General features: G+C 41.0%; 1 protein-coding gene across 10 annotated transcripts in view; it reads right to left on the bottom strand.

Annotated features, from left to right (window-relative positions):
* Positions 1–13,624, bottom strand: part of LDB2 (LIM domain binding 2) — a 382,402-nt gene that overhangs the window by 317,818 nt on the left and 50,960 nt on the right. The window contains exon 2 of one of the 10 annotated variants that reach the window (XM_036853157.1): positions 4,931–5,027. The exons of the other annotated variants lie outside the window; for them this stretch is intronic. Coding sequence (XP_036709052.1) covers positions 4,931–5,020 — 90 coding nt within the window. The 5' untranslated portion in view covers positions 5,021–5,027. The remainder of the gene's footprint in view (positions 1–4,930; positions 5,028–13,624) is intronic. 10 annotated transcript variants of the gene reach the window in all.

Raw genomic sequence — 13,624 nt, 5'->3', positions numbered from 1 at the left:
TGCCATTATATGTATCATGGTTCATTCCCTTTTATTGCTGAGTACTGTTCCATTATAAGGACAAACCCAAATTGTTCAACCCTTTTTCTGCCATGATTTCTGGCCATTATTTATTTTAAGCTGCTATAGATATTCTTGTACAAGTCTTTCTGTGGATATAAGTTTTTATTTCTCTTGGGTAAATACCTAAGAGTGAAATTGTTGGGTCATAGGGATAGGTGTAAGTTTCATTCCATGAAGAACTGCCAAAGAGTTTTCCAAAGTGGTTGTACCATTTTATACCACCATCACCAATATATAATAGTTCTAATTGCTCTACATTCTCACCAACATTTGATGTTAGCAGTCTCTATCATTTCAGCCATCTATAGGTGTGGTATTTTGTTTTCAAGGTGACTCAAAGATATACCCATTTTTTCAGAGGTAGGATTCTCCTCTGAGCTACATCAGATATCTGTCCTTAGAATGGGAAGAAATGTGCACACCAGGCTCTTCTGTTCTGCTCCAAGGCATTGCTGTCTGGTACTTCACAGCAAGATTCAATCAATAAAAGAAACCTGAATTTTGTACTGACAATGACCATATGAATCGTCGTGCCCATGGTGTGAGCCAAGGTCATTAACAAAGAAAGAAGCGGATTGCCGTTCTGCTATTAGCCTCACTCCCAATGTTTGAAGAAACTCAAATTATTGTGTTTATGGGACTCAAAGCAAAAACTCATTTGAACTGATTAAAAAGCTTGGCTGGGGGATGAACTTGTACAGTGGGAAACCCAATGGGCTCTGAGGATGCCTGAGTTTGCAATCACATGCACATCTTAGTTACTCCCAGGTGCCAAGGCTGTCCATAGGATCCTTGTTTTCCAACTTGGCAAATTTACCTCCTCTGCCTGGACATCAAGGCCCTCCAAACTTGAGCTTTATCTTATGTAATCTTTGCTACTTTCTATTGATCACTGCTGTAAACTGGCAGTTCTCACCACTCAGACAGAGCCCAAGGTCATCCCTGCTATCAGATCTCCTCTTGCTTCCCAGTATGGCTCTCCTTGCCTACAATACCCTCTCCTTTTTCCTCTGCCATTTTCCTACTCAAATCATTCATGCCTGCCACTTACTGAGTTCCATCGAGGTACGAATGCTGTGTTCAGAATTTTACAGACATGCAATCATTAAATCCTTAGAACAAAATTTTAAAAAGAAGATGACTGAGGCTCATAACATTTAGATAATCACATACTAGAAGTAGCATTACCAGATTTTGAACTTAGCTCTTTTCATAACCAAAGCCTGATGCTTCCCATTTGTAGGAAGATCTAATTAAAATCTCTAGAACTCACTGAAGACATTCCTGAATTATTAGCCCTTATGGTTGATCAACCTTTAACACACACTAAGCTGCTAAACAACCATCACCTGCCTGATACAATTCTTTATCTCATCTTTTGTTCCTGAAATCGTTGCTTGTCCATGCCTGTGTCCATCATAGTTCCATGGAACTATACAGTTCAGTGTTAAAATCCTGGCCATTTACATTCTGTATGAACTTAGGTAACTCAACTAACCTCAGAAAACTTGGAATAATAATATCTACCTCCAAGAACTATCATATAAATTTAATAAAATAACATATGTGAAGCATCAAGCCCCACACCGGCATGGGCAAACAGGGGGTCAGAGCCTGTGGTTGATTGTTACAATGGTGGCCCCCAGTGAATGATACCTCCTGGATCCATGTCTTGGCATAGTCTCTTCCTCTGTTGACTCTGGGCTTGACTGCATGACTTGCTTTGGTCCACAGAACATTAGTAAACAGGATGAAAGCATAGATTTAACAGTCACTTGTACACTGGGATTGCTTTCTTGAAATGCTGTCTCCCCATGAAAAAGCATGAGCTAGCCTACTGGATGCACGTGGTCCCATTGACACCCAACACCAACTGCCAGACATGTACGTGAGGCCACCTGTGACCAACCAGCCCCAAAGGAGCTGCCAGAAGACTACAGTCACATCAGTGGTCCCAGGAGAGAACAGCAGAAGGGCCACCAAACTCAGTGCAGCCAAAGTTGTCAGGGCACAGGATTCAGAGCAAATAAAACAGTGGTTGTTTCAAGCCACTACACTTTGGAGTGGTGTGTTAAGCAGGAATGAGTCCTTCATATTCAAGCTTCCCAGCACTCAGCACTCTAGCTCATATGTGGGAGGTATGTGATGCACATTCAGTGAGTTCTATAAAGCAGAAAGCTTTTGTCTGAGACGGAGTGATCTCTGAAGGCAGAGACAAGGCTCTGTACTTCAATGGCATCGCACAGAACTGGGACACAGAGAAGGTGCAAAATAAGGCTTTTTGCAGTAAAGGAAACTTGACTCCATTTGAATTTAAAGAAAATCAAAGCCTTGTTAATAGAAACAATCCAGATTTGTAGGCATCTTCTTGAGCAATGTGACCTCTCTCACTACGTGGACTTTTTCTGACATAGAATCCAGGATTTCCACTTTTCATCAGAAGGCTCATCCCAGGGCTTCCCTGGTGGCGCAGTGGTTGAGAATCTGCCTGCCAATGCAGGGGACATGGGTTCGAGCCCTGGTCTGGGAAGATCCCACATGCCGCGGAGCAACTAGGCCCGTGAGCCACAACTGCTGAGCCTGCGCGTCTGGAGCCTGTGCTCCGCAACAAGAGAGGCCACGATAGTGAGAGGCCCGCGCACCGCGATGAAGAGTGGCCCCCGCTTGCCACAGCTAGAGGAAGCCCTCCACAGAAACGAAGACCCAACACAGCCCAAAAAATAAATAAATAAATAAATAATAATTAAAGGTGCTAAAAATAAATAAATAAATGTATTAATCTAAAAAAGAAAAAACAGGCTCATCCCAGGACTACAATCTCTTCAAATATTTTCTTGGGGCCTTTCTCTCTCTCTTCTCCTTCTGAGACCCCTATAATGCGAACGTTGGTGCGTTTAATGTTGCCCCAGAGGTTGCTTAGGCTGTCTTCATTTCTTTTCATTCTTTTTTCTTTATTCTGTTCTGCAGCAGTGAATTCCACCATTCTGTCTTCCAGGTCACTTATCCATTCTTCTGCCTCAGTCATTCTGCTATGGATGCCTTCTAGTGTATTTTTCATTTCAGTTATTGTATTGTTCATCTCTGTTTGTTTGTTCTTTAATGCTTCTAGGTGTTTGTTCTTTAATTCTTCCAGGTCTTTGTTAAACATTTCTTGCATCTTCTCGATCTTTGCCTCCATTCTTTTTCTGAGGTCCTGGATCATCTTCACTATCATTATTCTGAATTCTTTTTCTAGAAGGTTTCCTATCTCCACTTCATTTAGTTGTTTTTCTGGGGTTTTATCTTGTTCCTTCATCTGGTACATAGCCCTCTGACTTTTTGTCTTGTCTATCTTTCTGTGAATGTGGTTTTTGTTCCACAAGGTGCAGGATTGTAGTTCTTCTTGCTTCTGCTGTCTGCCCTCTGGTGGATGAGGCTATCTAAGAGGCTTGTGCAAGCTTCCTGATGGGAAGGACTGGTGGTGGGTAGAGCTGGATGTTGCTCTGGTGGGCAGAGCTCAGTAAAACTTTATCTGCTTGTCTGCTGATGGGTGGGGCTGGGTTCCCTCCCTGTTGGTTGTTTGGCCTGAGGCGACCCAACATTGGAGCCTATCCGGCTCTTTGGTGGGGCTAATGGCAGACTCTGGGAGGGCTCACACCAAGGAGTACTTCCCAGAACTTCTGCTGCCAGCGTCCCCCTCCCCACGGTGAGCCACAGCCACCCCTTGCCTCCACAGGAGACCCTCCAACACTAGCAGTGCCCATCCTAATGGGTGTGAAGTGGTATCTCATACTCTCTCCATGCCTCAACCAGCAGCTTGCCTTATAGCACAGCAGAGTGGCCTATTGAGGATCCAGGTGAACCTCCAACTGAGACAACACCTATGAGGTGTTGGATGCTGGCCTACAGGGTGTACTATATGTTTGAAATCATGAACCAATGTATCTGCACACATTGCTTCTCCTAATTGCAGATTGGTAGTTTATTAAAAACACTGAAGGGACTTCCCTGCTGGGATAGTGGTTAAGAATCTGCCTGCTAATGCAGGGGACACGAGTTCAAGCCCTGGTCTGGGAAGATCCCACATGCCGTGAAGCAAGTAAGCCCATGCACCACAACTACTGAGCCTGCGCTCTAGAGCCCACGAGCCACAACTACTGAGCCTGCGCTCTAGAGCCTGCGAGCCACAACTACTGAGCCTGCGTGCCACAACTACTGAAGCCCACGCACCTAGAGCCCGTGCTCCGCAGCAAGAGAAGCCATGGCAATGAGAAGCCCACGCACCGCAACGAAGAGTAGCCCCCACTCACTGCAACTGGAGAAAGCCCATGCACAGCAACAAAGACCCAACACAGCTAAAAATAAATAAATAAATTTAAATAAATAAACAAATAAAATAAAAACACTGAACATGCAAAAGAAAAGGAAAGGCTCATCCCAGCTCCTATGCTGAAAGAGGCTACCCTCCTCCAATGAGGGGGAATGAGGAGTGGAGATCAGTTAGCAACAGAAACAGAGAATCAAACTCAGCTGCCTTTCCTTTACCCAGGCCCCAATCTCAAATCCCTTGCTGTGTGACCACAAGGGCATTTTCCCCACCTGTATTGACATTTCTTTGGCTCCACATCTGGAAAAGCAGCTCCTAAACTTGATTTCATGAGCACACTGGTGGCTCCCTTTTGGCCTTTAAAGACACAAGATCCATGTCTGTGAAACCTGCAGCTCGAGCTGTGCGCCGTGATTTAGGAGGCAACCTTGGGATGTGAGTGCGCTTCTTGGCGAGTATTTACAGAAGGACACCCAGAGTGGACTGTCGCCCTTCAGGGGACACACTGGGGGGCACATCTCACTGCAAAACCCCCGACACACACTGAAGTCACACACTCACCTCAATCATTTCCCTGCCTGCCAAGCAGGTGACTTCCAGTGGGAGGACCGTAATCTGTTCTCCATTCATGCTAATAAAGGATTCAGCCATCCGAGCACTGAGTGAAGAATAAAAAGCAAAAACATAGTTCATGCATTTTGGAAGAACACAGACTAAAGGTCTGACAGGAATGGCCGTATCGGTGACTTGGCCCCAGAAGGCTCCATTTGCCTTTGTGGGTTGTTTTTATTTTTGTTTTGTTTTTAATTTTTATTGAAATATAGTTGATTTACAATGTTGTGTTAGTTTCAGAGGTACAGCAAAGTGATTCAGATATATATATATATATTCTTTTTTTACATTCTCTTCCATTATAGGCTACTTCAAGATATTGAGTATAGTTGGAATTGTGCTGTGAGTGAGAAAGTCCCACAAGAGAGTCAAGTAACTTTCCCAAGTGTGTCCTGCAGGCAAGTCTCAAAAACGCCATCCCCGACAATGGGAGTGGAAGGGAGGCAAAGAGAACTCCAAGCTTTTTGAGCTTCTTGCTTTCCGGATGCGTACTACACATGCTTATATGGAAGTGTGGCTATGCCTCCACGTGCTGGGAATGACCTTCATGACATAAGGGGAAACTGAGGCTGAGAAGATTAAGTCATCTTCCCCAGTTAAGGAATGTGTCACAATTTATTTGTCCAAGTTAAGGAATTTGTCATGATTAGCTGGGGGTGGGCAGCTAATTAATGGTAAAACAGATACTCAAAACAAAATTTTCAACTGAAAAATACTGTTTTTGAGAGTTACTTATGTGCCAGGCCTTGTGCTATGAGCCTCATTCCATTTTCTTATTTAAATGTGAAGAAATTATTATCCTTGATTTGTAGATGAGGAAACTCCTCTGTCTGAATCTAGCTCCTTATGAACAGGTCCACTAATAGTAGACAAATACACACACACATGCACACACACACTTTTTTGAAAGTGGCCAACATTTTCATGAAGCTCACTAATTCTTTGGACTGAAAGGGACTTCAAAGGTCTTCCAAATCCTTGTGTATTTAATACCTTCTGTGTCTATAACCTCTTCAGCTTACAAAGCACTTGCAAAATCATCCGTCTCCTTTATCCTTGCAACAATCCTATCAGAAAGGAAATATTATAGATCCAGCAATCCCATTCCTGGGCATATATCAAGTCAAAACTATAAATCAGACATGCACCCCTATGTTCATAGCAGCAGTGTTTACAATAGCCAAGACATGGAAACAACCTAAAAGTCCATCGACAGATGAAAGGATAAAAAAAAGATGTGGTACATGTATACAATGGAATATTACTCAGCCATAACAATTAATGAAATGATGCCATTTGCAGCAACATGGATGGGCCTAGAGATTATCATACTAAATGAAGTAAGTCAGAAAGACTAATGCCATATGATATCACTTATCTGTGGAATCTAAAATACAACACAAATGAACTTATCTACAAAACGGAAACAGACTCACAGCCATAGGGGACAGACTTGTGGTTGCCAAGTTGGGGGCGTGGAGGAGGGAAGGATTGGGAGTGTGGGATTAGCAGATGCAAACTATTGTATATATGATGGACAAACAACAAGGTCCTACCGTGTAGCACAGGGAACTGTATTCAATATCCTGTGACAAATCACAGTGGAAAAGAATACGAGAAAGAATATATAGATGTATAACTGAGTCACTTTGCTTTAAAGCAGAAATTAACATAACATTATAAATCAACTATACTTCAATAAAATTTTTTTAAAAAGAAAGGAAATGTTATACTCACTTCAAAGTTGAGGAGTTAAAGATTTAAGAAGTTGAGTAACTTGCTCCAAACTCATCAGCCAATAATGGTGAAGTCAGGTACTGGACCCAATGGCTCCTCAGCACCAGTGGTAAACTTCACAGAGACATGACTTTAAGTGACAAAGTGTAACCTAAGTTTATGTATGTACTATAATCACAGTGATGTAAATAGATACACACCACACATTCTTTTATGAATGAGCCTGATAAAAATTGATGCAAAAATGCATACCGATGTTTTCTATCTCATCTTTCCCAGTCATGTATCTGGGAAGGTATAAGAGAGGAAAACTCACAGAAGGTCAACACTGGGGAGAAGAAAGTGTCAAAGAGGGAAAGCCCTGTTGACTTTGTGGCTTGAGTACCATGTCTACTAATCCCACATGGAGGTTTCAGATTATGTGAGTGATAGGACAGAACAGAGGTTAGACCATGAACTCTGACCTCAGTCTCAGACGAAGATATACCCAACTCACAAAGACTATCAAATGGATTATAGCACTTGGTGCAGTATACATAACACACACAAAAGAAAACAAGAGCTCTTAATATGTCCATTCTTCTCATCTAAGAATGGACAAAGAGATCTCCTTCTCTTCTTCCTGAAGCAAGTGGGGCGATGTCCCATTTTCAGCTCACAGCTCCCTGATCAACCCCTAGAAGACCCTACCAGGAAGGAACTGGTGCCAGTAATACAGCCTCAATGAACAGGATCCAAGGGTATTTGTTCGGTTGCATCAGTGTCCCCCATTTCTGCATGCACACTCAAACCCAGATGAGATAGACTGCATCTCATGCAAACTCATAACCTGTGAAATTGTGTTTTGATTGGGTACACCACATATGCCTGGTCTTATCTACCCAAGTCCCTAAGGAAAATCATAGAATACCATTTTTTTTCTTAGTCCCTGTAGAAAACGATTCCATTATTACATTTTTTAAAATTCAGGACAGGCATAACCATAGCTAGCCTTGACATTTCTGAACAGCCCTGAATTTCCAGGGAAAGCATAGCTAACACACCCAGTATACTAAGGTCCATTTTAGAACATAGAAAATGTGAGTGGAGTCCCAGAAAAAAATCAATATTTTCCTTTCAATATCTGAAGCAGACAAATCAAATATTTAAATTAGATGATGACATGATTTATTCAAATTCTCCCACCTGCTGAAACTCCTTTCTCGATGGCATTATCCATCATGTGTGCACCTACTTCACAGGTTTTGATGATCCTTTAGAACACGTTGCTCGTGAGTAAGATTCTTTTTTTTTTTTTTTTTAATTATTATTATTATTTTTAAATTTTATTTATTTATTTATTTATTTATGGCTGTGTTGGGTCTTCGTTTCTGTGCGAGGGCTCTCTCTAGTTGTGGCAAGTGGGGGCCACTCTTCATCGCGGTGCGCGGGCCTCTCACTATCGCGGCCTCTCTTGTTGCGGAGCACAGGCTCCAGACGCGCAGGCTCAGTAGTTGTGGCTCACGGGCCTAGTTGCTCCGCGGCATGTGGGATCTTCCCAGACCAGGGCACGAACCCGTGTCCCCTGCATTGGCAGGCAGATTCTCAACCACTGCGCCACCAGGGAAGCCCGTGAGTAAGATTCTAATTCACACGTAGTTACCTTTGAACGAGAGGTATTATTTTCCATACTGACTACAAACAACACCCGGAAATATACCGTCCGTGTTGTATACTATGTGTTCTAACCTAGATTGAACAAGGGCTTTGTTTCTCCCTTTACCCTTCTTGAAGACAGGATGATGGAGTGTGTGAAAAATGTTTTGTCAATTCTGAAGCCCTACACAAATATCGGTTGTTGGGCTGGAAAATCAACTTTACATTTATCTTAGAATCAAACAACCTCAAAAACTTCAGAGTTGGGAGGAAACCAGGAGGTCACAGAGTCCAACTTCCCGTTTTCAAGTGGGCCCCTACAAATGAAAACCAGATGACATTTTCAACAGACCACTTCCAAATTAAATGTCAGCTGCATACCCAAAACATCATAAACTCTTAGAACACAAAACTCTTCCCCATTTTCTCCAAGAGTCCGTCAAGGCCCACGTGGAATTCATGTATGCGTTCTAGAAGTCTATAAAGGGGTATTGCTGGGTACCTCCTGGGAACTCATCTATTTTCATGGCTTTGGTGAGCACGTTTTAAGGTCATAATCCTTCCACATGCTTTTTAAGAGTCACCTTTGTAATTCTACTCCACATATTATTTTTTACTTATAGTCAACAGGTATAGAGCATAATAAAGCAATCTAAGCCCAGCATTCCAATTGCTGGTTGAGAATTTAAACCTTTGGCTGCCAAATACCTCCAAAGTGCAAATTAGAGCAGTTTCTTGACCTTGAAGGGGCTTGTTCAATGAAAGGAAAAAGTCAAGAAAATCACACAGTGGGTGGGACTGAGAAGGTCAGAGAGATAAAGGGAGAAAGAGCCAAGAGGAGCTGACCCAACAGGAAAAAACTAATTTCCAAAATAGACCTTATCCAGTACAGTTTCTCATCAATTAAAAAAATTATGTTCTTAACAGTTATTTAAAATATATAAACTAGCTGACTTACATTTGTACACTCAACAGAAACATGTTTAAAATTATTTAATATACATGTTGACTAAGGCACTCAAAATATTTTGAATATGCACTATCACTGACTTTTGAGTGGAAATTTAAAATTTACAAAAACCGTTCACAAACATCATCGTGTTCGATACTTTCCGCAGCAACCTTCGGGCAGTGGATATTATTAAGATCTCCATCTTACCAACAAGACATGGAGCTTGAACTCTGGAGACCATTGCTTGGATTTGTATTTTTAAAACCAGACCAGTTTCTCTCTCTGAAGGAACAACTGGGCATAGAGTTAGATTCCCAGGTTGGAATCTAAGCTCTCAACTCTCAGTGCCTCAGTTTCCTTACCTGTTATATAGCTATTGTGAGGATTAAGTGAACAAATGTGTATCAAACTCATGAAGCCTAGCAGAGTATGTTTACTATAAAGGGAAACTGTTATCATTACACTTCAACAAAAAGGACATATTGCAAAGAGAAGAAGAAAGTCCACCATAATTTCATCCCACAATCATTATTTTTTTTTCCCTTGTTGTACTTTTCCCTTTCCTCATTGTTAGCATATTTGCAGCCATTCAGTATATACAAATCTGTACACTGCAGTGTTTACTTAATATAGCATAAACACTTTTCTCACAAACACCATATTCAATATCTACACTCAGTAAATTTATTATAAGTAATCATTTCCTTTCCTTAGTTTTTAAACAGTGAGGTTGTTTCCAATTTTAGCATTAAAAATAATGTTGTAATAAGTGTCTTCCTGAATTTAGCATTTTCCACACACTGGACTATTTCCCAAGAATGAATGTTTTATATGTATGTTCTTTCCGGACAGGAACCATGTCTTTCTTCTTTATTGTTAAGTCTCCAGAGACTAGCAGAGAGCCTGGTTCAAGAAATAGTTGACAAATGAATGAATGAATGAATGACATCAATATGTTATATGTTAAACATTGGGTCTAAGTGTATATATCATTCATTAAAATGTAAATGCCAAGTACTAAAAACTATAGAATACTCTCATTGCATACATTACTGAAGGCATTATCAAATGGCATAAACTTTTTGTCAAAAACTTAAAATTTTTTTTTTTTTTTTTTTTTGGACATGCTGCAAAGCCTGTGGGATCTTAATTCCCTGACCAGGGATAGAACCCGGGACCCAGAAGTGAAAGCGCCAAGTCCTAACCACTGGACCTCCAGGGAATTCCCCCCAAATTTTTTATTTCTTCAAAAACCAAGGTGTTTTCCTCCCCTGTTAGGAGCAATTAATAGTGGTCAACTAGCAACAGGTATAGAGGTTAAAACTAAATCCCTCCCTCCTCTACATTTCAAGTTCCTTGGCCGATGATATCCTTTCACTAAAAGGACATCCTTTCACTCAAGCTCTATTTACATTTCTGCAGTTCCACATCTGGAAACGGAACTTTAAAACTTGACTTCACAAGCACTTGTGTGGCTCCCTCATGGCCCTTTATACAGTAAAGACATTAAGAATTTGTCTTTTACTTTTCTCATAAGGATTTTTTTTTCTAATTCTGCTTTTTTTTTTATGGTGTAATTGGGATATGTCTTTGAGGCATAGACGTTCTTAATTTGTAAGTAATCAAACTGATTGACTCTTTGCATGCCAGAAAATATTCCTCCTGCCTTTCCTCACCTTGAATCTTGTTGGCAATGACTTCTTAAGACAGTGGTTCAAAAGGCTTCTTCCCTGATCTTATTGCCAAGAGTTTCTTCACATCCTTCAGAACCCCTGGAAACATCGTTTTTCCGTGACCTCTACAGCCTAATGTTTTCTCCACCTTCATTCCTTTAATTTCAGACTTGGTACTGTATTAAACATTCAAAGCAAATGGAATGTGGCCTGTTGTTAACAGGTACAAGGGGGAAAACTACATCATGTCGTGTTTCTGCTAATGGTGGGTCAGAGTAAACATCTATAAGCAGATGCAGTGGAATCCACTGGCCACTGGGGGCCAGTTCACTCTGGCTCTTTAAGAGTGTGTAGAGTAGACACATTGAATGAATGTTTCAGCCCAACCCCAGCTTGGAGGGGTCTTCCTCAGACTTGGGGCCTCAATTGCACCATGCTAAAACTGGGGTGTGGGGTTGTACCTGTTCAGTGGTCTTTGTTCTGTGGTTTCTGAAGATCTAGAGGGCCTCATGGGAGGGAAGTGGGGTGCATGGGTGTGAGCAGATCCCCTACTCCCAAGTTCACACATTGAGCCTCCATATGAAACAGCAGCTTTGGTAACCACAACCACAACTGTACTGGGGCCCCTGAGGTCCCTTCTAACTCTGCATGTGAAGATTTTATGGCCATGCCTGTTTCTTTTGAGCATCAGTGGGTGTGTAAGCCCTGTCAGTAACAGCTCTCCCTATTAAAGGAACACAGACAAAAGTGAGTAGGGGTCACTTTGCTCTCTTGCCTTCCTTTAGCACAAGGCACAAGGACATGGCACATGTCAGGTGCTCAGTAAATATTTGTTATGGTTGCTAATATTCAATATCATATAGGCTATTTACAAAATACAATGTTACCAATTATTCCACACTCACTGTTTCTTCTTCCAGCAACATTCTATGATAGCAACAGTTATAGGTAATAATAAGCCCACCAATAATAACATCATAAGGACTTATGGAAACCTACCATGGGCCAGGTGCTCTCCTAGGTGGTTTATATATACTATCTCTTTCAGTCCTCAACTTTCAGGCCAGGTATGTATTATTAATTCTAGTTTAGGAGGTCACTTATGATGCAACTGAGTGCCAGAGGAGTCAAACAGTTTGCCCCAGAAGAGATAAGCTAGGACTAAGCAGCAAGGCTGGCTTTTAAGGCCAAGTCTTTCTGATCTCGACTCTCATACTTTTTCTACACATCACACTGTCTGTAAGACTTTGGCCCATTCCTGACATTCTGCCTATTGCCTAATACACACAATTTGCCAAGCAGTTGGTAGTTAGATGAGACACTTCCCTTGTAATAGGTAAGTCCATCAGGATGACTAATCAGTTTTAAAAATTTCAAACAACTAATAACCCAGTGGTTGCAAGTTTTGAAAACAGAAGGCAAAGTATGTTCTTCCTTGCACTGTTGATAAACAAAAGATCAAACTCTAATGGAACTGGTTGCATTTTAACTTATTGGAAGTAGGGCTAAAGATTCTGTCTATATGTTTTTATGGCCTACATGCATAGAAATCAGACTTTTGAAGGATGTTTTGTTACCTTCTGCGGTAGTTTGAGAAAGTCTTTCTAGAGCTATAAAAGCACTGAATATGTAAATTTTGGAAACACTTATATGTTAAAAATACTGAAGAGCAACCATGTGCAACCATTGCTCAAGGCAGGTAGAAGGAGATCCTACTTTTGCAGTTGGTAGACTCCCCAGAGCTCTTTATTAATTCCATCATGTCATTTACATGAAAATGGAGCCCTCCTTCGTATTAAGATGCTAAAGCCACATCACATGGACAATGCAAACGAGTCAGCAAAGAGCGCTTTGTCATAAAAATATATAATTTATTTCAGTAGTTTCTGTGGATTTTTTATATCAAAGTCTCTTTATGACACTGACAGTCATCAAGCGGCTGTTTGTCAAAGTACATTTCCCAGATGTCTAAATAAAACAGTTTTTGCTTTGATGAGTTTTATACTGAGAGCTGGAGAAAGACTGCACTCTATTTGAATTTTTCTGCTTGTGGAGAATGTGTCATATCTTTCTTTTTTCAATTTGCCTGTCACCTAAAATTTGAATAGTTAACATTCTAGTTAGTTGGACTCCAGTTCACAAAAAAATCTCTTATGAATGTTTTTATAACAAGATAAGGGAGGGAATAATGATATGGTGGTCAGGGAAGTGTCTTAAAAATAACAGAGATTCAACGGATAAATGGGCAAAAGCAAAATCAGAAAATTCAGAAGCAAGAAAGTGTAATGACTAACAAACATATAGAAAAAAATTCATCCTCACTAGTGAGTCACAGAATGCAAATGAGACTATTAACGCCAAATAGGTTTTGTCTATTAAAGCAGCAAGTGTTTCTTTTAATGATATTTAACAGAGGCCCGGGTGTGGTCAAATCACCAAGCACATCCATGAAAGGAGAGTTAATGGCATCACCTTACTGGAAACTCAGTGTTGTCACACTGTATGAAGAGTTTCAGGAATGTCCAAAAAAAAAGAAAGAAGAGTTTCAGGAAAGTCCACACTCTCTGACTTTGTAACCCCCTTGAGGATGTGATCCAAATTATGGAAAAATCCTTTTAACCAAAGCTGTTCAATACAGTGGCATTA

Source organism: Balaenoptera musculus, chromosome 5 (genome assembly GCF_009873245.2).
Source record: "Balaenoptera musculus isolate JJ_BM4_2016_0621 chromosome 5, mBalMus1.pri.v3, whole genome shotgun sequence".
Classification (NCBI taxonomy): Eukaryota; Metazoa; Chordata; class Mammalia; order Artiodactyla; family Balaenopteridae; genus Balaenoptera; species Balaenoptera musculus.
The sequence above is the reverse complement of the archived record's forward strand: the minus strand, read 5'-3'. Positions and strand labels throughout refer to the sequence as shown.